This window comes from Lutra lutra, chromosome 6 (genome assembly GCF_902655055.1).
Source record: "Lutra lutra chromosome 6, mLutLut1.2, whole genome shotgun sequence".
Taxonomy (NCBI): domain Eukaryota; kingdom Metazoa; phylum Chordata; class Mammalia; order Carnivora; family Mustelidae; genus Lutra; species Lutra lutra.
This window is the reverse complement of record NC_062283.1, coordinates 75,484,607-75,508,511: the sequence shown is the minus strand read 5'-3', so window position 1 is coordinate 75,508,511 and position 23,905 is coordinate 75,484,607. Positions and strand designations below refer to the sequence as shown.

The 23,905-nt window shown below is 34.2% G+C and overlaps 1 protein-coding gene across 1 annotated transcript in view; it reads left to right on the top strand.

Annotated features, from left to right (window-relative positions):
- The window catches only part of LOC125102962 (triadin-like), a 154,862-nt gene that overhangs the window by 36,327 nt on the left and 94,630 nt on the right, over positions 1-23,905 (top strand). The window contains exons 8-9 of the mRNA XM_047734650.1: positions 12,403-12,453; positions 22,115-22,222. Coding sequence (XP_047590606.1) covers positions 12,423-12,453; positions 22,115-22,222 — 139 coding nt within the window. The 5' untranslated portion in view covers positions 12,403-12,422. The remainder of the gene's footprint in view (positions 1-12,402; positions 12,454-22,114; positions 22,223-23,905) is intronic.

The following is a 23,905-nucleotide window of genomic DNA, read 5'->3' as shown; positions in this document are numbered from 1 at the left end:
AAGAGAATTTCAGCCCAGTAAAAGAGCAATGTGTGCCAATGCTGTTGACAAGATTTGGAGGTGATGCTATGAGACCCATTCATGTTGCACCTTTCTCTGGGAACTTAAAGGCTCTTTGTTATTAATGATCCATTTTTCTGTAATGAGCTAATGTGTGACTTGATCACTTATTTTATGCAAGCTATACAAGAGGCAAGTACAGGTCACACAGGGATACAGTTTTAATGCCCTAATTTTTGTTTCCGTTAAAATATTCTGCCTTTTAATTATCATGAAAATGAATCATTCCTCTGCCTATCTGGCTTCTGTGACCCTTATTTCTTCCTTCCCTGTCTTAGAGATTCTGGGCATTTTATGGAGAAGCACACTAAAACTGTAAGATTGCCCCCAGGAACCTGTTTTTGCACTTCATATTGGGATCACCATTCTTTTTTTGGTGGTGGTGGTGGGGTCACCACTCTTAACACCAAGTAACCTTATTAACTATAGGTAGGAGAAACTGTTAGGTAGATGGGTTGAATTACATCAAAATACACCATATCCAGGAGCAATGTGTCACTCCTACTCTGCCTGCATTCTACTCCTTCCATGAATTATCAAAGTGGTTTCTAAATGGGAATGTTATCAGTCTTTTAAGTTCTTAAAAGTAACACACTTTTTACATCAAATATGTGCTCTTGCTTCATTTATAATTCTCAAATTTTGTCTTGATTTGACTTACAACAATCTTCATGTAAAAATAATAGAATCCAGTTATGAACCATTTCCTAAAGCCCAGTCAAATCTAATCATAAATATGAAGAAAGTTGTCATATGCTCTCTGAATTTAATGGCAGTGAACTTCAGATTTCCTTTGTCAATACTTAATATTTCATAATTTTAAAATAATGAAAGTATGTTTTCTTGAAAGTATCTACATCTTAATCTTAGGTTGATAGTTCTTTAAGACATCCTTAAATATGGGGGCACCTGGGTGGCTCAGTTGGTTAAGTCACTGACTCTTGATCTCAGTTCAGGTCTCCATCTCAGGGTCATGAGTTCAAGCCCTACACTGAGTTCAAGCCCTACACTGAGTTCAAGCCCCATTTTGGGCTCCATTTAAAACAACAACACTAACAAACCCCACACAAAAAACACACATCCTTTAATCTTGAAGAGTCTGTTTCCATGCTTTTCATAGTGAAATTCTCTTACAAATCCTATTTTTCCTCATATACAATTTCAGTTACCATCACTGGCATGTAAAAACAACTTTTAATTATTTAACATAAATACTTGAAGATTAAAATTTTGTTCAACAGTGAGAAAAATCAGCTTTGTTCCATTGACATTCTAGGCTAGATTATATAAAGGATTGTGGAAATGCACCATACAACACACCAAGAAAATGCCTCTTTATGAGCTCAAGAACATCAAGCTGCTAATTATGCCTTTTTGCTTTAATATTTCGTTCTGCTCCTGCTATTATCCTGAAACCGCATATGGATTGGATCTTTTTTCCCTTAGAAATATTTAGTAGAATGTATATTCTAAGCTGTTATGTTATAAAACAAAGGTTTTTCCTGAGTTTTTTTTCTTTTTATTGACTTTTTCTTTCATTTATAAATCAATTTTCCATTAAAGACTTGTTTAAGAAAAAAAAATTGACATACACTACCTTGAATAAAATCGTATAAAAATTAATTGTTATGCTACATCTTATAACAAATTAATGGAGGTTAGCTCCATTCTCTAAAAGTCATATTGCAAGAAATCATATGAAATCATTGACCCCACATGCATTGTTACTTTCTCCTTGCTGTGAATGAAATTATACATTTTTGGTCAAATAATTTCAGGAATGAACATGAAAATTTTATCACTATTCTACATAAAATTGCCTGTGTCTTATTGACTATTACTGCCCAATTTTTCATAGAATAATAATGTAGTATAAACTGATTGAAAAGCGATTCTTAAAAAAATGAAAATTTAATTCAGATCTCCTTTGGAATTCTAAAATGGCAAAATATAAGTTAAGAAATTTTTTCATTATTGTAACTTACAAAGTCTGGATTTTTATTTCATTTTATTCTTATACTAGAATAAAGATTCTAGTCGGAAAAGCCATACACAGCATCTATATTGTCCTAAAACTCTTGGCAATAACAATCATGGTGAACATTTCTTAAGTTGAAGTTAGCACTTGTACTGTTGGTCCTTGAAAAAATAACTGATAAAAGCCAATGGTAATTAAAAATATTAACCTGTTTGAACAGTGAAGTATAGATCTATCTCAGAATAAGCTATCTGCCTTTCCCATAGTTTATTCTGTGACATTAGGCTAATTACCTGCCTCTTTTATAATCTAAGATTATTTCACTAAGCAATCTCTAGTGGAGCTTCCAGTCATAATATTGTCTAATTTTCATTTATAAAAAATATTTACTATGTCTGAAGCATTTCCACTTTGTCCCAAATTCTGAAGATAGACTTATTTTTCTGATTACAAGTACAATCTGTACAAAAGTATAAATACATGAAAGTCAGATTCAGATTCTAAAATGAAAATGCTTAAAAATTCTATGTAAATCTACTAAATGGAATTGTATTATTTGAAGTATTTACTCTGTTTACATTTCAAAATATATGCTTAAATCACACTTAAGAATCAAAAAGTATATCTCTGGAGCAAAGCACGATATTTAATTAAATGAAATGAAGATTCTCTAAATATGATTTAATCATAAGTGTCAGTAACAATGGCACACAGGATATAGAAATTATGTCCTTGACACACATGTAACAAAGAAACTATAAATGATGAAACAGAAGATGTTGTCTCTGGAGACAGGAGGATGTGGATAACACAACTGTGGGTGGCTTCCAAAGCCACCCACAGTGTGTGGGACTATTTCCAAATAAGATGACAATGACTTTCTACATATTGTTGGTCAGTTTATTATGTATAATGTTCTTTTATGAACAAAACTTTATTAATTACATTGGCATAATACCAGAAAGAATATTTGGACTTAACATCTTCAAAGACTACATGGGAAGGATATAAATTTAAAATCTTTGGTAGGATACTATAGTTCCCTTCACCACCAATTCTCCATGCGACTTTCAAGCTTTTGCTCACTGCTTCTCCCCTACTTTGTATATCCAGCAATCCAGCCACATGAACCTTCACACTCCATGGTTTGTTTATGTTGTTCCTTATGTTGGAGATGTCTTTCCAATTCCTCCTTAATGACAAACCTCTTATTCAGTTTCAGAATCCACTACAAATGCCAGTACTTCTGTGAAATCTTTTCTCTTTCCATCAGGGGAAGTTTGGTAATCTATATGCTATGGGCCTCAATCCCTGTGTATGTGTCTCTATTATCCAGGTAGATGCATTCTGACATTAACTGAACTCACTGCAACCATTTGTGCTTTTCCAGCTCCCAGCACAAAAGAGGCACTGAATAAATGTTTACTGAATAAATTGAGTTTATCTTTTTAAAATACAAAAATGAGTCCTCCTTTTAAAATATTGTTCCCAAGTGAAGGAACCTAAATGAGGGTCCTTGTTTTGTAGGGGATCACTTTGTCACACTAATAAGCACTGTAGGAAGGAGAGTTTCCAGGTGTTTTGTTTGTTTGTTTGTTTGTTTGTTTTTAATGGCATTAGCTTTTGTTTTACCTCAACTAAATTGCTTTGGAAAGTCTGGGACTTCAATTTTCTTTTACATGTACATATATACCACAAAGCTTAAAGTATTTTTAGATGAGAACTTTATTAAAAAAAATCAAGGAACTCTAATATATAATCAAATCAAACAATGAATTAAATAATTAAACATTGGGATTTATTCCTGTATGCATATTGTTTCAACATTTGAAAAATCAATTAATATAATCCATCACAATCCTTCAACAAGCTGAAGAAGAAACGCATGATCCTATTAATGGGAACAGAAAATCATTTGAAAAAATCTAACACCCATTAATGATTAAAACTCTTAGCAAACTAGGAAGAGCAGAACTTCCTTAACTAGATAAAGAACATCTACAGAAAACCTACAGCTAATGTCAGAATTAATGACAAACAGAAGCTTTCCCCCAGATAAGAAAAATGGCAAGGATACTCCTCTGACTTCCTTTATTTAACATTGTACTAGAAGTACTAGTTAATGCAATAGGACAAGAAAGGGAAATAAAAACTTACCAACTAAGAAGGAGGAAATAAAACTGTTTTTGTTCTCATATGATAAGTATCTGTGTGAAAAATTCCAAGGAATCAAGAAAAACCTCCTGAAATTAGTAAGTAATTATAGCAAGTCTTCAGGATACAAGGTTAATACACAAAAGTAAGTTGCTCTTTTATATGGCAGCAATAAAAAATCAGAATGAACAAAATTCAAAATTCAAAATGTACCATTTACATTAGGAATAACAAAATAAATATTTAGATGTAATTATAACAAGATATTTGTACGATTTATATGAGGAGAACTACAAAACTCAAACAAAAAAAAAAAGAGAACCAAGTAATTGAGAATTATTCCATGTTCATGGTTAGGCAGGCTCAAAATTGTTAAGATGTCAGTTTTTCATCTATAGATTCAATGCAATCATAGTAAAATGACAGTGGGTATTGACAAACTGATATTGTAGCTTTCAAAAATCTTATTAGACAGTTTTTATGAAAAAAGAAAAGGCCCAAAATAGCTAAGACAATAGAAAAACAAAGTTGGAGAACCAACACCACTACTTCAACTTCAACTGTATAGAAAGCAAGAACAATCAACAAAGCATGGTGCTGAAATAGTAGACTAATAGACTACTATTAATAGTAGACTAAATAGTAGTGCTGAAATAGTAGTCTAATAGATCAATGGAACAGAATAACCCAGCAATAGACCCACAAAAATATAGTCAACTAGGCTTTGACAAAAAAAAGAAAAACGGTTCCAAAGAGAAAGTATAATCTTCTCAACAAATAGTGCTGGAACAATTGGACACCCACAAGTAAAGAAGAAGAAGAAGGAGAAGAAGAAGAAGAAGAAAAAGAAGAAGAAGAAAAAAAAGAGGGAGAAGGAGGAGAAGGAAGTGGAGGGGGAGGAAGGGGAATAAGGAGACGCAGCAACGGCAGCAGCAGCAGCATCTAGACACAGACTCTACTCCCTTCTCAAAAAATAAATTCAGGGCGCCTGGGTGGCTCAGTGGGTTAAAGCCTCTGCCTTTGGCTCAGGTCATGATCTCAGGGTCCTGGAATTGAGCCTCACAATGGGCTCTCTGCTCAGCGGGGAGCCTGCTTCCCCCTCTCTCTCTCTGTCTGCCTCTCTGCCTACTTGTGATCTCTCTCTGTCAAATAAATAGGTAAAATCTTAAAAAAAAAAAAATCTCAAAGAGGATGATAGATCTAAATGTAAAATTATAAAACTCCCAGAGGATAACAAGAAAATCTAGGTGGACTTGGCTTCTGGCAATGGCTTTTTAGGTGCAACACCAAGGGCAAAGCCATGAATTAAAAATTCATAAGTTGGACTTCATCAAAATTAAACACATCTGTTCTTCAGAAGATACTGTTATGAAAACTTGAGACACAGAATGAGAGAAAATGTTTATTAAATACATATCTGATAAAGGACAGTTACGCAAAAAATAGGAAGATGAACAACTCCTTTTAAAAATTGGCACAAGATCTGAACAGATACTTTTCCAAAGAAGATACACAGATGACCAAAAAGCATATGAAAAGATGTTCAGCATCATACATCATTAGGAAATTGCAAATTAAAACAATGAAATTCCACTGCATACCTATTAGAAGGGCAAAATCCAAAACACTAATAACATCAAAAGTGGGGAGTATGTGGAGCAACAGGAACTCTCAGTCATTGTTGGAGGGAACACAAAATAGTACAGCTACTCTGGAAGACAGTTTGGTGGTTTCTTATAAAACTAAATGTACTTTTACCATACAATCCAGCAATCTTAGTACATACCCAAATGACTTAAATACTCATGTCCACACAAAACCAGCAAACAAACCTTTGTACCTACTTTATACATAGTTGCTAAAATTTGGAACCAAATACACTCTTCTATAGGTGATTAGATCATTAAACTCTGTTACATCCATACAATGCTACTTCTTATAGTACTAAAAATGCATGAGCTATCAAGTCACAAAAAGACACAGAGGAAACTTAAATTCTAAGTGAAAAAAAGCCAGTCTTAAAAGTCTTCTTATTATATAACCCTAACTACATGATATTCTAGAAAAGGTAAAACCACGGAGATGGTATAAAGTTTAGTGTTGTCAGGGGGTTTGGAGGAGGGAGGGATGAATCAGTGGAGCACAGGGAATATGAGATTATCCAATTTGGGAAATTCAACGTCCAATATTTCTTATACAACAAAAAGTAAAATGCTAGATTTAAACTTCCAGGAAAAAAAAAAAGCTAGGTAAATATTAGATTGGAATATATGCTTTTTTTGATGATAAAACTGTCAAATATCAGCTATTTCATTTTAGTTTGATAACAGCTATGTTAGGATTGCAAAGTCAGGCAATAACTAACCATAAAAGGTGATTATAATGATTATTAGGTTTTTATGTAAATATCGAAGAGCAATTTTCCTAATAAAATGTGGTCAGTATAAAATTGACAGATTTATTAATTTTTTAAATAAATAGTTACTGAATTCTTAGTATGTATCAGATGACACGGTCTGCCTTCAGAAATATTGGGAAGGCTATGGCTGACTGGTAGTTATGGAGAACAATTGATGTGATGTGGTGATGCAAACATGTTCACTGTTCATTCTGAGGGGGCATCTGACATGCTCTCTAGTTTATAACCCACTATTCTCTTAGTGTATAGTCTAGTAGTTTAACTCTACCTTTGTAGTTTGATGGTCTGGGTTCAAGTTTCCTACCTCTGTTTAGTAGATGTGACCTTGGACAAGTTTTTGCCTCTTAGCTTCTGCTGTCAATCTATGAAATGTAGATAATACCTAACTCACTGGAATGAGTGAGAAATTAAAGAGATTTGTCTTAGTCAACTCGAGGTTCCTGTAACAAAAGTAGCACAGACAGGGTGACTTAAACAGAAGTTGATCACAGTTCTGGAGACTGGGGAGTGTAAGTTCGAAGTGCCAGTCAATTTGGTTTCTGGTTAAGAGTCCTCTTCTTGGTTTGCCAACAGATTCCCTCTGATTATATACCTGATGGAGGAAAGAGAAAAAGAGAGACGGAGCTCAGCTCTCTCTTATCTCTTTTGCAACGGTACTATTCCATTCATGAGGACTCTAATCTCATGACCTAATCATTATCCAGAGCCCCGCCTGCAAATACCATCACATTGGGTTTTAGGTTCCCACATATGAATTTCAGAGGGACACAAACATTCAGTTCATAGAAAGATCATATGTAAAATGCCTAAGGGTATAAAATAATGCTTCATCATTGTATGTGAACACAAAAATGGCCAAGACCTAGCTTTGCCTGCCACCAAGCAAATTGTATTCCTATAATAATATTTTTTCTTTAAACAAACATGGGAACTTTGGCATCCTGGCTGGAACATAATTACATGAGAAAAATTTAATGACTAATAAAGTTTTCCATGAAAAACAAAATCTTTTATAGTAGATTTAGGACTCTGTAGCTAATTCTGTGCCTACGATGTCCTAGTTTATCTTGGCTTCCAAATATATAAAGAAGTGCTTATTTTCCTTTTTTAAATCATTGCATATTGCTGATCTTTCCAAAAGAGCTGGGCAGAGTTGAACAAAAATGACTAAAATGCACCCCACTGAGGTACTTTCCAGAATTCCAATCAGTATTCTGATTATTAATGTGTAACGAGGTCCAGAATATTAAGGCATGTACAAAGGGTCCACTCTCTGCAGCCAAACTGTACAGCCTAAAATCATCACAGTTATAAAGTTCAATCAGAATTTAATGCAAAGGGATATTTAGATGATTTCAGGAGAGTCCCTCAACTAAGATAATTTGAAAAACTGTACTATTATAGGGAAGAGCTCATCAAAAGGACTAGAATACCGAATCCATTGGACAAGACTTTCTCCCCCATTGTGATTGCAAGATGTATATTGAACAAGTTCTATATTTGTTAGTTGTTTTGAATTCTTATGCTGTGTCTATGTCACAGTTTTAATATTATTAACACAGCCCAGCTTGCCGAGATCTCCACAGTGCTTGAGTAATGCAAGGAAGCCCTTTGGAGGTGTATTTATAGTATTATGTAGTTGGTACTTTCTGAGCTCACTCGCTCTTTCCACTCTGTATTGATTATGAAGCTTAACTTTCAGAGAATAGTTTAATTTGCCTTATATACAATATCTTGAGGAATAACTCACCACAGTCTCCAAGTCCTGACAGCATTGTCCAGATGTCATTCAAAGCATATTTCATATTATGCTCTTCAATTAGCTGTCCAATTGGAGGTAGATGATAATATATCAGTTACAAAGTTACATTCTTTTTTAATAAAATGTAAGATTAAGAAAGAAATGCAATGAAGGTTCCAAGGTTAAAACAAAAAAGATACCAACATGTAAATATAATTGAATTGGAAACATTTTTAATTAAGGATTTTTGAACAGATATTTAGAGAAAAGCATTTTAAAATGTTGCAATTATGTATGTCAAGTGCTGTAGCCCACAGAATAGGGAATGATTAAATGTATCATTAGGACAAAGACAAAGTTAAAGATAGCTTCCCACCAAGTCATACTTAATTACAAAGTTAATGGACAGTGTCTCAGTAAAATTAAACTCTGACTACATCTTTTAAGGAGGATTCAAAATTATTATTAAATAAACATCAATATATTATATTTTCTTTCATGGAAATTACAAGCACAGCTTTTAAACCATTTGGAGAACTTGAGAATGCTTTTGTCTGTATTGATTTATAAAAATTATATTTTGAAGTTTGGAAAAATATTAAATTCTATAGAGTGCCTTTTCTAAAATATTTCTGATTGGTCAAAAATTATGTCTAAATGAACAGAAAATAATAACAGATGCATGTAAAGTATTCACATAATAAATATTTTAAAAATCCATGCAATTAATCACAATTAAGTCACTTTAGGAGCAATATTATATCACTTTAGGAAGCAGTAGAAATGCTTGAAACAATTTTAATATTTTTGATGCTATGTGATGGATATTAATAGTCATATCTAGAAAATTATCAAGTATTATTAAACGTATAAATAGAGGTCTCCATATGGTTCTTTAAAACTATTCTTTCCATTAGAAGAAAAATCCAAAACGTTTGATACATTGAAAAAAATATCTCAAATCAGCTGACATCTTGTATCTACAAAAGAGGTAGAAAGACAGTTTTTTAAAAAATGACATTTCTGAACACCTCATGAAAGCTTGCTGGGTAACAAAGGTTCCCAGTTTTAAGTTTGGTTCTTTTCACAGCCAGGAGGCTTAAATTGTCTGATGATTCTGTTAGGCTTTTTAAAACTTCCAGTTTCCGTTTCCTTTTAAAATTTAGTTATATGTGATATTGATATCAAACCATGATGCTCCAACAAACACTTTTAATATCCTAATGTCACTAATAATAAATTGATATTGAACTTGATTATTCAGAGCAATGAAAAATAAATAGCAGATCAAAGATATTCTTATTTGTGCTATTTCCTTTAAACACATTGCTTGGGGTTCAAAATATTTATGCTTGTGCTATGGAAAAACTCTAGTGCTGATTTCCTCTGTTATAAGATTGTCCATTATTTCAGTCTTTTGTTTTGCGTGTTTCGTGGGCATTAAACAAACAAACAAACAAACTCTTTAGAACACTGTTGTTATAGATGCATTTTATCTTCTACAGGACCATGTTAGAAGAAAAAGCAGATGTTATTTTCTATTTCTTAATCTTGATTAGATACATTCAATTCCTTAACTTAAAAAAAATCTGGGTGTCAGGTGCCTGGGTGGCTCAGTCAGTTAAGTATCTGACTCTTGGTTTTGGCTCAGGTTATGATGTCAGGGTCATGAGATCTGGCTCTACGCGTGGCGTGGAGTCTGCTTGAGATTCTCTCTCTGCTCTTCCCTCTTGTGCTCTCACTCTATATATAGAATAAATAAATAAATATTTTAAAAATTCCTGGCCTTATTGAAATTGAGTATGTTTCTCTTAAAATGAATAATTTTTATCTAGTAAATTATTTTTTTTAAAGATTTTTATTTATGTATTTGACAGAGAGAAATCACAAGTAGGCAGAGAGGCAGGCAGAGAGAGAGAGGAGGAAGCAGGCTCCCTGCTGAGCAGAAAGCCTGATGCGGGGCTCGAACCCAGGACCTGGGATCATGACCTGAGCCGAAGGCAGCGGCTTAACCCACTGAGCCACCCAGGCGCCCCTCTAGTAAATTATTTAAAACTTGACTTTCATTTCTATTTTGACCACAGTTTGTATGATTTTAAAACATTTGACAATAGCAGATCAAAATGCATAAGATTAAGTATATTACTACCAATAAGTGAAAGATATTTCAGTAAAGGCAAATTATATAAGATTGGATTTAAAATATACAAGCAAAACATTATAATCCATCAGTCTTTTTTAAAATTTGTATGTATTATGAAGAACAAAATTTTTAACGTTCTGGTTTATTTTGACTTTGTATACTTAATTTATTCATGAAGTCAAGTCAGTATATGTAAACAGTAAATAAGATTTGTTTGGGGGATTCAAAACTCATGTTACTAATTATATTGTTAGTTTCCATTTATCAGTGAGACTGCAGGTTGCTTTGCTTCTCTGCAACACTTGCATATAATCTGCACTTTACCTGTGTTTCCCACTATTTGCTAGACATTTCCTTTTTGACTATCTTGTGGACACATGAAACATAATACATTCAAAACAAGGATGATATCTTTCTCTAAAGGCATCTATTTCTTACATTTCATATCTCAATTGATGGCAGATTATCCTTGTACATGTGGAACATGTACAAACTCCAGAAGCTATCCTCAGCATTTTTAAAATCTGTTCTACATCCTACATCCCGGTACACTTAAATTGGCATTTCCTGACTGGTGAGATTCTACTCATTTTAGGAGCCTAAACCCAAATGGCCTCTTCTCAGTGAAAACCTTCCCAATTATAAAATAGAGCTATTAATCATTTCTCTGTTATCTACGGAGCTCCACTGGAGAACTTACAGCATGCTGCAGTATGTTGTTACTTATTAGCCGATGGTTTCAAATGCTGTTTCTGTGTACAGACCACTCCAAAACGTAGTGGTATAATTTACACAGACAATTTTACTGTGCTCATGATTTAGAAGGTCAGAAATTTAGGAAGGATCAACTAGGCAGTTTTTACTTGGGTATCTCAATATGATTGTAGGCAAATGTGGGCTTAGGCTATAGTCATCTAAAGCGATCATCTTCTGGACGTCCGAGACGCTACACTCACTTAGCAGTGAAGCTGGAGGTTCAGCAGGACCTATTGACTGGGTGCCTGTGTGTAGCTTTTCTAACATGGTGGTTAGAGTACTAACCACCCAGTTAGTGGTGGTTAGAGTGGTGGTTGGAGTACTTACCTTGCAGTCAGCTTCCTCCAAGCTGTTGTCCCTGGAGAAGCAGGTAGAAAGAACTTGGCTTTCATGATTAGCCCAGGAAGTCACACAGCATAACTTCCATTGCATTCTGTTGGTTACAGGTGACTCACACAGCCAAACTGACAAGTGACCAGCTCAAGCCTCCTCCTGCTCTCTTCTATCCTTCTAAAATGTGTCTTGCTCTCCATTTTCTCTATGTCTATCTAAATCCTTTCCATGTTCAAGGTCTGCCTCAGTACCACCTGCCAAAGCCTTTCCTGATCCCATCATTCAGCTGGGAGAGACAGGGCCCTTATGGTTAAGTTCAGAGAAATATCAGCTCAAATTCTAGTCCTCCTGTCTCATCCATGTGACCTTGGAAGTTATTTAATCCCTTTATGTGAAAAACAGAAATAATAACAAGATCCGCCTACCTTACAAGGTTGTCATGAATGTTGAATGGTCAACAGTAGAGAACATTCCCTATGACATATAGTGAATAGACAATGTTAGCAACCATTGTTATATCTTCTTTCCTCAAAGCCCACAGCATCTTATGTTTACCTTTAATGTGTCTATGATAGTCTTCCAATTGTGATAATAATTCGTGGGCTTATTTTGTATCTTTTGCATATTTAGTCAATGTTTTACAGGCAATTTATAACAGGAGATATGTCTGTCTTGAATACCAACTCAGAGCCACTCCCTGAGTTGTTAAACTTCAGAAAACAAAAACAAAAAACATGAAGAAACTTGCAGAGCTGTTTTTTTCTTTTTTTTTTTCTGTGATTCCTTGTAACATGTTTTTCCCATGATTCTTCTTACAGAAATTAGAAAAGAAAAATCCATGAAGACGTCTTCAGTTTTGAAGGATAAAGGTAATAGTTTGATTTAATATAACACTAGGAATTTATTAGCAAAAATATCTGGAAAAGACCATAGTACCTTAGAGTTATCTCCTTTGCAGATGTGTGACCCAAACTGCCCAGGTCACACTCATAAATTTGAAAACTTGTATTTATTGACTTATCCCTTAAACATTTTCTTCCAGTTCACTGTGACTTAGAAATGCTCTGATTACAATTTCCAAAAGAAAGAGTAAGGATTTTCCTTAAATAATGAAAAGAGTAAAAAACAAATTTAGAAGGGAAGTAAAAGTTAGAAAGAAAATGCCATCATGTGCTCTGATTCTCTCTTTTTCTATCCATTCACAAAATATGTATTTAGTGCAGAATCATTCCACGCACTTGCTTATCTCTGGAGAAATAAAGATGGCAAGGCAAGTAATAGGGAGGAAGACTCGGGAATTGGAGCATTGAATTATTCTTTTCAAAGACTCTTAGTCAAGTTTGGGTCTGTTTGAGTTTTGTCAGGCTTTTTGTTGCTATGAAAGAGCATGACATTCTTATTTAAATTTTGTGATCTCAGTCTTTGCAGTGGACTGGCTTTCCTTTCCGTCCATCTAAATCCCAGACCTCTTTCTAAGACTAATGTGCACATAAAACATCAAGACTTCTCAGACTACTTCAACTTTCACTGAACCCTCTCTGAATTCACAAACATATATTTATTATCTAATACAAATATACATATATGTTTTGTATTAATTAGCAGAAATGCCACCTACTTAAGTATTAAGAGCTAATACTATTCATGTTAATTTTTTAGATGGACTGATAAGTACCACATTTGATAATTACTTTTTGTGCATCTAATATACAGTAATCAAAACATGTGCTCACCAGACACTGGGAGTACAAGAGAGGCGTGGTCTTTACAGTGGAATTTACAGTGTTAATTACATAATTAATTAAAATGGAAAGACTTATGGAAGACATATATGGGGTGCTGTAAGAGACTGTAATCGGGGATTCTAATCAAGTTTGGGGAATCAGAGGAGGCTTTCCTGAAGAAGTGATATTTAAAAGTTGAGTAAGAAGAATGAGGAATTAGCCAGGCACAGCGTAAGAATTGTTGGAGGGAAGAGCTTTTTACCAGTCACATAGATATGTACTTTATACATTTTGCTTCAGCAAGTTGTGCTTGAGATTTCAATTGTTTTATAAACAAAGAAGCTGAAGCATAGGTACATAATGTAAGCTACTCGGTATCTCATTGTGGCTAAAAGGTGAGGGCAAGAATCAAAGTCAAGCCTTTCAGATACTAAAATTCATCTTTTCATTTTACACAGATACTGCTTCCTCCTTAAAATAGCTTTCTTAAATATTTGTATTCTTCAGAGCCATTTTGCTTTGAGGGTAGAGTTCATTACCTAAGTTTGAAAAACCTATTTGACACAGATACATTGGCTCTGCTGTATGGAAAAATAGTCTTAGTCCTTTTGTTATTGGGGGGGGTCCTCCAATTAATTCCCACAGAGAAGTTTAGTCTTTTCTTTCTCCAGTGATTATGTGCACTTTGAGAGAGACTCCTTCTCATTCTCCTCTCTCATTTTATCTGACAATTAATGAGAGCACCGTCCTTGATTGTGTGAGAACTAAAGGTGTTATTAAAAGATATTACCAGGAAAATCCAAATATATGTATGGCTATTTATATACACATACATGTATATGATTTGCAAACCATAATTTGCACAAGGTAAACCTTCCCTCCTTCTAATGGGTTACATTTATTTTGGTCCACAATTATACCACAAGAATATTTGGACCATATATTATTGTTCACAATAAAAGCAGCTCAAAAGAAAGATTGGAACTTACCTCCAAAGTAAACGTTGAGGCATTGATGATTATCAAAAATTTAAACTACTACTTAAAGATTTCACTTGTGCCAAAGCTTAAACTAGTTAGAAATGGTAGTTGTAAAAATCTGTCTAGGAGAATATTATCTGGGAGATTTAAATCCACACAGACCACTGAGTAGACTCCTGTAATTTCTATTTTTGTTGTTATTGTTATTAATGCACAATTGCAGGCAATTTTCTAGTGAATACTTTTCCCTCAATGTTAAGTTTCTACTATTTGCAAGATGTTTCCACAGTCACTAGAAAATCATGTATATAAAGGTTCACTGAATATGATTATTGATTTAGAACTATTTCAAATGTACCTCTTTTCTTGTTCAAATGTATTAATGTCAAATGTCTTTGTTATGTATTAGTTGGATACTATTTTAGAAGAATTTTATTGCCATCTTTCCTTTATCTTCCTAATATAATTTATTATTACAAAAAAAAATCAAAGAAAAAAATTGCAGTGTTACCTCTAAGATGTCAGGGACATTAAAAACCTCTGCAATATTACTGTTTTTGGAGAGGCTTTGAGGACTGAAGCTGAGCTGTGGCAGAATCAGAATGAAGCAATTCCACCTGCAAAAAAAGCCACTTATTGCACTGAAGTCACTGTATTTAGTGCTATTTCTATTAAGCAGCTAAAAGGTTGCCTACATTTGCCTGTCTCTTACTGCTTCCACTTTCACGTACACGTTAAAATCCATCCTGAAAGGGCACCTGGGTGGCTCAGTCTTTAAAGCCTCTGCCTTCAGCTAGGTCATGATCCCAGGGTCCTCAGATCAAGCCCCACATCAGGCCCCCGCTCAGTGGAGAATCTGCTTCTCCCTCTCCCACTCCCCCTGCTTGTGTTTCCTCTCTCACTGGCTCTCTCTCTTTGTCAAATAAACAAACAGACAAACAAATAAGAAAGAAAGAATCCACACAGAAGCAATGCTACCACTGAGCAACTTCCTTGCTCAGATTACTTTGAGCATTCTAATTTATATCCATGCAGCTTTAAACATTCTATATTTTGATAATCAAGATCATAAGCCTACCTGTAGGCTCTCGCACAAACACAATGAAACTACCATATTTGTAAAATCACACAAAAGAGTGCTCTCCAAGGCTTTGCTCCCAAAAAACAAAGCAGATGGCTTAAAAATACCTTTATAGTTAACCCAAGCCAACAATATACCTATCCTTCCTAACATAGAAGTACAGAAGTTTTGGTCAGATTTGGTGTCTCACTCCCTTTCTGTTACAGCCTGTGGGCTGCCTAAATCAGATCAAAACCCCTTGAAGTCAAAAAGGACACTGAGAGGAAATGAGCTGTAGGAAGGTCCATGGAGGAGATGATCCAGCCTGGGAGCAAAGAACACCTTCCCATTACCGAGTGATAAAAATCACCTCTATTTTCTTAGCACTTTCTCCACACGTAAGGTGATAAGTATGTGACTTTCAAATACATTATGAAATTACATTTGTTATTCCACCTCTTCCTTCTTTCTCCACCAATATCAAAGCAGTCTTATGGGTCCTCTGCCTCGGCCTTGGATTTTATAACTACTTTAATCTCACTGCAACATTTAAAAGAGCATACTGTACCTTAAATTCTCAAGTTCCAAGCACACACTCTCCTACCCTACTAAGGATCTGTCCCCATGATCACTTCTCATTTCACAATACATTAATTTTTTTTGGCTTAGCCAGGAAATTCAAAAGCAGTAAATTACCCCCATTAGCTTGAAAAAAGTTAATGAAGCTTCTCATTCTGTTTATTCAATCCATGGCTCTTGATTTCATCTTGGATGCTGGAATATAGAAAAAAATAGGTCCTATTTATACTTAGCACGTTAAATGACAACATGGACTTTTCCTTGCCACTAACTCCATTTAAAAATATTCTGCAAACATATGGATAGTTAAGGCCGTAGGTTATTTACCAGGAAAATCTTGCTTTGAGGCACACAGCCACTTCAGTAGAACTCCTAAGTCCATTCTTGACACCATCCTCAGTCACCTGGACTCAATTCTAAGTGACTGCTTGCCTGGGATAGTCATTTACAAGTGCCACCATCATATTCTGCATTCCAACCCCAAACCGTACGGTGGGAACAAAACAGAGGCTGGCAGGATAGATTTTCTTTTCCTTTCCTTCCTTTCTCACTGCATTAAAAAAAAAAAAAAAGACTTTTGTCAGTGAAATGGACACTGAGATATAATGTTGCAGAGGAGGCAGAAAACTGGTTTATCTTTTATATAGGCTGTGGACAAAGCATGACACTGTTCAAGTCATCCCCCATTTATGTGTCAGGAACCCATGATATGATTAGAATCACTTTCTATTTGAACCTGGTAGACTAAATGATGTTTTATTTTGTTTTAACTAAGGACCACATTTTTAAGATGTTGGGAGTTTATGGATAAATTTTCTCTTGTATTTTATTTCAGTCTTATTCATGAAATTAGTTTGACTTGAGTCTCATACTAAAGAACCGCATTTCCATGACAGATGCAGCGTTTTCCTTTATTTTTTTTTTAAAAAATCACACAGCCTGAAAGAAGTAAACTAAGCTAATGCTGATTATAATGGTTTTGGGAGACTTCTAGAAGCCATATATTTTTTCAAAATTACAACTAAAATAAGTTTTGATCCCTCCAAAAGCCCGTTCTCTTGAATGAATAAATAGATTGTAGCTCATTCAACAATTTATATTTATTTTAAATGAAAATGATCAGAAGTTGATGGCTTGTTGTACTCTATACTGTTTCCTTGTCTCTGTATGGTTCAAACTGAAAGAGAACATCACATAATTTCCAACCAGGTTCACCTTACTGATAGCTTACTGACTCCACTATATATGCATTCTCAAATCCTTTTATGTTGGCTCCTAACAAATGCTCAATGTTTCTTTGCAGAGCCTATTAAGGGGAAAGAAGTGAAGGTTCCAGTTTCTCTAAAGGAAAAAGATAATACTGTATAATGAAATGTAAAATCACATTGACCTGCCTGCTGCATATTCAGTTATTTGCAAAAAAGTAATATATCATTTAATTTTCAGGCTTTTAAAACTATGACTTTCATATGCCCTTGTATATTTTTGAGCAAAGGAGAAGGGACTATTTTCTATCATAAAATTCTAAATTGTATTATGAAACAGCAAATACAAGAGTAGCTATGTCAGAAATACCATGAAAGCTTTTAAAAATGCATATGTTATTCTGATTCTACAAGTCTGAAGTGGAAAATCTGCATTTTATAAATATCCCAAGGTGAATCCTATAAGGAATAGCTATGGAAACCAAAGATTTAAGATAAAAATACTTAACAATTCTCAGTGATAGCTTGCCATTCTGTTAAGTTCGGATACAATAAAACTAAACAAATTTTATAGCTAAGAGGAACTTAGAGATAAATTATAGTCTAATACCCTCAATTTATAGATAAATAAAACTGGTATAGTCAAGAAGCTTTCCAAAGTTATCATACTTTGCAATAGAGCCAGCATTAAAAATTTGATCTTCTAAGTCAAGCACTCTAATAATGCATGTTAGTGCATTCCCATTATACTAGCCTCAAAGTAATGTGGAGTCTGACATGCTATACACCAAGTTATGTCCGCTAAAACAAAAGTAAATATGCTAAGTCCAACGTAATATATTTAGTTTCTAATTAACTCCAGTACTTTCTATGGGCATGGTGTCATAGTCAGAATTATCTAATATTCCTTGTTGTCAAGATAAACGTAAGTGAACCAGTGAACTATACCTACTATACTGAATATTAGAAACGGAACCTGTTTCTACATTTACCCGAGGAGATCTACAGGAACTATTGACCAATTAATGCAAAGGGACATAGTGGTAAAAATCCCAATTTACTGGCAATATTTTATTAAAAGGAAAGAGACTTTTGGTGAACTTGTAACATATGTGTTGGAGTTGGGAGAGTTATGGGAGAGCTGGGGGAGGGGAAAGCTGACAGAGAAATCAGTCAGAGATGAAGGGCGCATGAAGAGTCTTCATTAGTTAGTGTAGCAATGTATAAAAAATACCCTTAAGTCATATTTTTCTAACGTTGCAATTAATTTTAAATTAAACAAAATTGCTATTTAATGAAACACAAAAGCACAACATGATTTCTCTTTTCTCAGCCCATAGGCGTACTTGATTTTCTTAAAAAGTATTTTAAAGCAACATAGACTTCAGACCTATTAAGGAATTTATGTTTCACTTAAGAAATATATTATCATATCTAAAGCTTTATCATCACTTATTGTAGTAGTTATTTCAGTTCTATATACAACTTTATGCTGTTCTGGTATAATATGTAAATTAGAATATTTTGAACTATAAGAGAATTCTTACATGTAATGTTAAATGTCCAGTAGATAGCAAAATGTAGCTACATTTTAAAGAATGAATTAATTGTGAAGACTAATGACATTCCTATGTATTTACCTAAACACTAATTTATTTTCAAGAAACTCTAGATTTCTTCAGCATGATCTGATTGGTGATTAGAGTGGACAGTTATATCACAATCTAAGCTGAAATAGTTTGATGCCATTAAACAATTTAATCATTTAATGATGCTATTATTCCTTTTTCAATGCAAAACAGAAATACTAAAAAAAAAGAGAAACATATTATAATTTTGCACATTTTTTATTAAGGAATTTCAGTTCAAAAGGATTTCCTCTAGAAGAAATGCATGCAGAATATATACATATGTATGAAAAATAATTCAGATTTCCACCAAAAAGCACTTGATGTGCATTTCAGTCTTTGATCCCTGGACACGTGTATCTAAGAGCTTCCTTTCTCTTTTCCCGTCATCCCAGGTATCCTTTATTCATCATCCTGTACCAAATAGTTAGTCTAGCACAAGCCAGTTCATGGTCACAGATAATAGTGTTGGAAAAGAAAGAATTTTGGAAAAGATACATTTTTTAACATTATACTCCTATTCATGAATGCTGAATTTTTATTATTGTACCATTTTCTTCCTAATTTTTAATAATGTATGTATAGACAAGGGATGGTTTGTATAAAAAGTCAATTAAATACAGTCTCCAGAATTATGCTTATTTTATTGAAGTATAACTGACACACAATATCTTACTAGTTTCACATGTACATCATGGTGAATCAATATTTTTGTATATTATGAAATGATCCTCCGATCAGTCTTGTTACTGTCTATCACCATACAAAGTTATTATAATATTATTGACCATATCCCCTGTACTGTATGCTACATCCCCATGACTTACTTATTTTATAGCGGGAAGTTTGCACCTCTTCACCTATTTCACCCTTCCTCCACCTCTGGTAATCAACTATTTGTTTCCTATATTTATGAGACTGTTTCTGTCTTGTTTTGTTTATTTTGTTTTTTGAACTCCACATGCAAGTGAAATTATATGATATTTGTCTTCCTCTGACTTATTTCACTTAGCAGAATACTTTCTAGATCCATACATGTTGTTACAAATGGCAAGATTTCATTCTTTTTTGTGGCTGAGAAATATTCCATTGTGTATATATGATTAGAGTAGGATTTAAGACAAAAAGAGAACAAATCTGAAAAGAAAAGATAAATTTCACACTGGGAAAATATATCACAATGCATATAATGAACAAAGCATAAAGAACCACGTTACACTTTTTAAATCTACAGATAAATAAAAAATAGAGCAAACACACCTGAAATGCCAAATTTGTCAACTTTTATTTATTTTAAAAATAGCTAATCGAACAGCCATAAAATATTTTTTTAATTTCTTTTCAGTGTAACAGTATTCATTGTTTTTGCACCACACCCAGTGCTCCATGCAATCTGTGCCCTCTCTAATACCCACCACTTGGTTCCCCCAACCTCCCACCTCCCGCCCCTTCAAAACCCTCAGATTGTTTTTCAGAGTCCATAGTCTCTCATGGTCCACCTCCCCTTCCAATTTCCCTCAACTCACTTCTCCTCTCCATCTCCCCTTGTCCTCCATGCTATTTGTTATGCTCCACAAATAAGTGAAACCATATGATAATTGACTCTGCTTGACTTATTTCACTCAGCATAATCTCTTCCAGTCCTGTCCATGTTGCTACAAAACGTGGGTATTCATCCTTTCTGATAGAGGCATAATACTCCATAGTGTATATGGACCACATCTTCCTTATCCATTCGTCCGTTGAAGGGCATCTTAGTTCTTTCCACAGTTTGGCGACCATGGCCATTGCTGCTATAAACATTGGAGTAGAGATGGCCCTTCTTTTCACTACATCTGTATCTTTGGGGTAAACACCCAGTAGTGCAATTGCAGGGTCATAGGGAAGCTCTATTTTTAATTTCTTGAGGAATCTCCACACTGTTTTCCAAAGTGGCTAGACCAACTTGCATTCCCACCAACAGTGTAAGAGGGTTCCCCTTTCTCCACATCCTCTCCAACACACGTTGTTTCCTGTCTTGCTAATTTTGGCCATTCTAATTGGTGTAAGGTGGTATCTCAATGTGGTTTTAATTTGAATCTCCCTGATGGCTAGTGATGATGAACATTTTTTTCATGTGTCTGATAGCCATTTGTATGTCTTCATTGGAGAAGTGTCTGTTCATATCTTCTGCCCATTTTTTAATATGATTGTCTGTTTTGTGTGTGTTGAGTTTGAGGAGTTCTTTATAGATCCTGCATATCAACCTTTTGTCTGTTCTGTCATTTGCAAGTATCTTCTCCTATTCCGTGGGTTACCTCTTTGTTTTGTAGACTGTTTCCTTTGCTGTGCAGAAGCTTTTGATCTTGATGAAGTCCCAAAAGTTCATTTTCACTTTTGTTTCCTTTGCCATTGGAGACATATCATTAAAGAAGTTGCTGTGGCTGATATCAAAGAGGTTACTGCCTATGTTCTCCTCTAGGATTCTGATGGATTCCTGTCTCACTTTGAGGTCTTCTATCCATTTTGAGTTTATCTTTGTGTATGGTGTAAGAGAATGGTTGAGTTTCATTCTTCTACATATAGCTGTCCAGTTTTCCCAGCACCATTTATTGAAGAGACTGTCTTTTTTCCACTGTATATTTTTTCCTGTTTTGTCGAAGAGTATTTGACCATAGAGTTGAGGGTCCATATCTGGGCTCTCTACTCTGTTCCACTGGTCTATGTGTCTGTTTTTATGCATAAAATATTTATTTATCTAATTATTTATTTAACAGAGAGAGAGATCACAAGTAGGCAGAGAGGCAGGCAGAGAGAGAGGGGGAAGTAGGCTCCCTGCTAAGCATAGAGCCCAATGTGGGGCTCGATCCCAGGACCCTGAGATCATGACCTGAGCCGAAGGCAGAGGCTTTAACCCACTGAGCCACCCAGGTGCCCCAACCATAAAATATTTTTATAATCACTGAAGCACTTGGGTAAGATTTATAATTTTAAATCAGGACTGACAAATGTAACTTATTTCCATGATATAGTAAAAGTCAAATAATTAAGAGAGACAATAGCTGGAATCTATCTAAACTACATGAAGCTTTTTAATAGGATATTGATATAAACCCCATTTTAGTTCTAAGATGATATATATAAAATAATTTGAGTAATCTAGGAAAATTATTGTAGTCAGAATTTAATATCATAGACCTGATAATATTTTATTTTATTTTTGAAGACTTATTTATTTATTTTGGAGAGAGAGAGCTTGTTGGGCAGCAGAAGGGACAGAGGAAGATGGAGAGAGAGTCTTAAGCAGACTCTGTGCTGAGCGCAGAGCTCAAGTTGGGGCTCAGTTTCTTCTGAAGACAATTTTTTTCTTTTTAGTGGGGCTTGAACTCACGATCCTGAGATCACGACCCGAGCTGAAACCAAGAGTCAGATGCTTAAATGACTGCCCCACCCAGGTGCTCCAACTTGATAATATTTTGGAAGGTAGTTATACAATTCACAATTACTTCAACATATTGGAAGCTGGTTTCAATAGAAATGAATGTAAGGAATTCAATTTGGGACAAAATCAAGTTGTATAGATTTAAGAGAAAAACACTGCACAAAAGCAGCATACTAGAATTTTGCCTTAAAGAAATCCTCAAGTGAATGTGAATAAAATATCCAACACCGGAATTTAGAAATACGAATTATATTGGTAATACAGACAATAATTAGCTCACATCACCATTGCTCTTTATTCTTTATTTCAAATGATTTTGGCCTTCATGGCCTGTATGGTATGTAGTTGATAAAATATCGTTCCTATTTTAAGGGTGTAAAAACAAACAAACAAACAAACCATATTTTACATGTTTATGTACTCCACAAGCACTTTAGAAGATATTTTCTAGTAAAATAACCAAAACAAAAATCATTACACTTTCTATTTGCTCATTCACTCTCCTGTGTTTTTAATTTTTTCAATTTTTCAATTTTAATTTTCTAATTTTTCTCCAACCCTTTCAATATCTCCTTTTGGGTTATTTTCACAAAGTGCAAAGAATTATTATTTCAGAATATCATATTTGACTCCAAATAATTCTTCATTGTGCATAAGACTTTTTTGTTGGTGAGGTAGATGCTTGGAGGGGTACTTTAATGTTTTCTTTATGGAAGTTTCTTAGTTACAAAGAAAATAATGTTTTCTTTATGGAAGTTTCTTAGTTACAAATGAGAATTCCTGTGAATGTATTTTTGAAATGTGAAGTATTTTGTTCAAGCACAGCCCAGTGGAAGAACTGGTACGTAGCAGTTGTGTTAAATCTGTTTAGCCCTTTAGAAGGTGTACTACCTGGTCTGAAGACATCTGTGTTTGAGGTTTCCCAGTTTCCATTAACCTTTCTGTAAAGATTCTGATTTTTGTGTTCAGCTGATTGGTTGTATATACTTGATCTAAATAAAACAAAATAAAGAATAAGTACAACCTTGGTTTGTATCAGGCAAAGTCAGAAAGTTTTAGCTTGTCCCTCCATCCCCTTCTTTCACTTCAGCTGCCACGTAACATGACATAATTTAACATGATATCATAAAAATAGCGGAAGACACTGAAAACACCAGTTTTCTTTTTTGCATACTTATTTTTAGATTAGGAATTAATAATCTTCAATTTCATATTTGCATGAAAAAATACAGTTTTCAGTTATTTCTGCTTCATAAAATTTGGAGGGTAGCTTCATATGACATTAATGATGACGGTCAATCATTTAATTTGATATGAAAAAGTAAAAGCTTTTCTGGTAATTAAAATTATTTAAACATAAAACCATAGACAAAAATCAAGTGGCCAGCTACCTAATTCTAATTTTTTGTCTACAAAATTAAGCCAAACTCACAATTTTGCTGTATTATCTCTAATGATTCTTTTCTTAAAGAAGTTTATAGATCATATTAAACAAACTCAAATATGTGGATTATATACAGCAATATATTTAGAGTAATAAATAAGATTACAGCTGTAGCATTCAGAAAGCAGTACTGTGAGAAATCCATATTTTATCATTTATATTAATCAAAGTAATATTTCTTCAACAAATAGCAAAGTAAATAGTGAAAATAAAGAAAGACCTTTATGGTACATCTGTAAATAATTTTATTCTGCCACAACTTCTATTGAATTATAGAAAT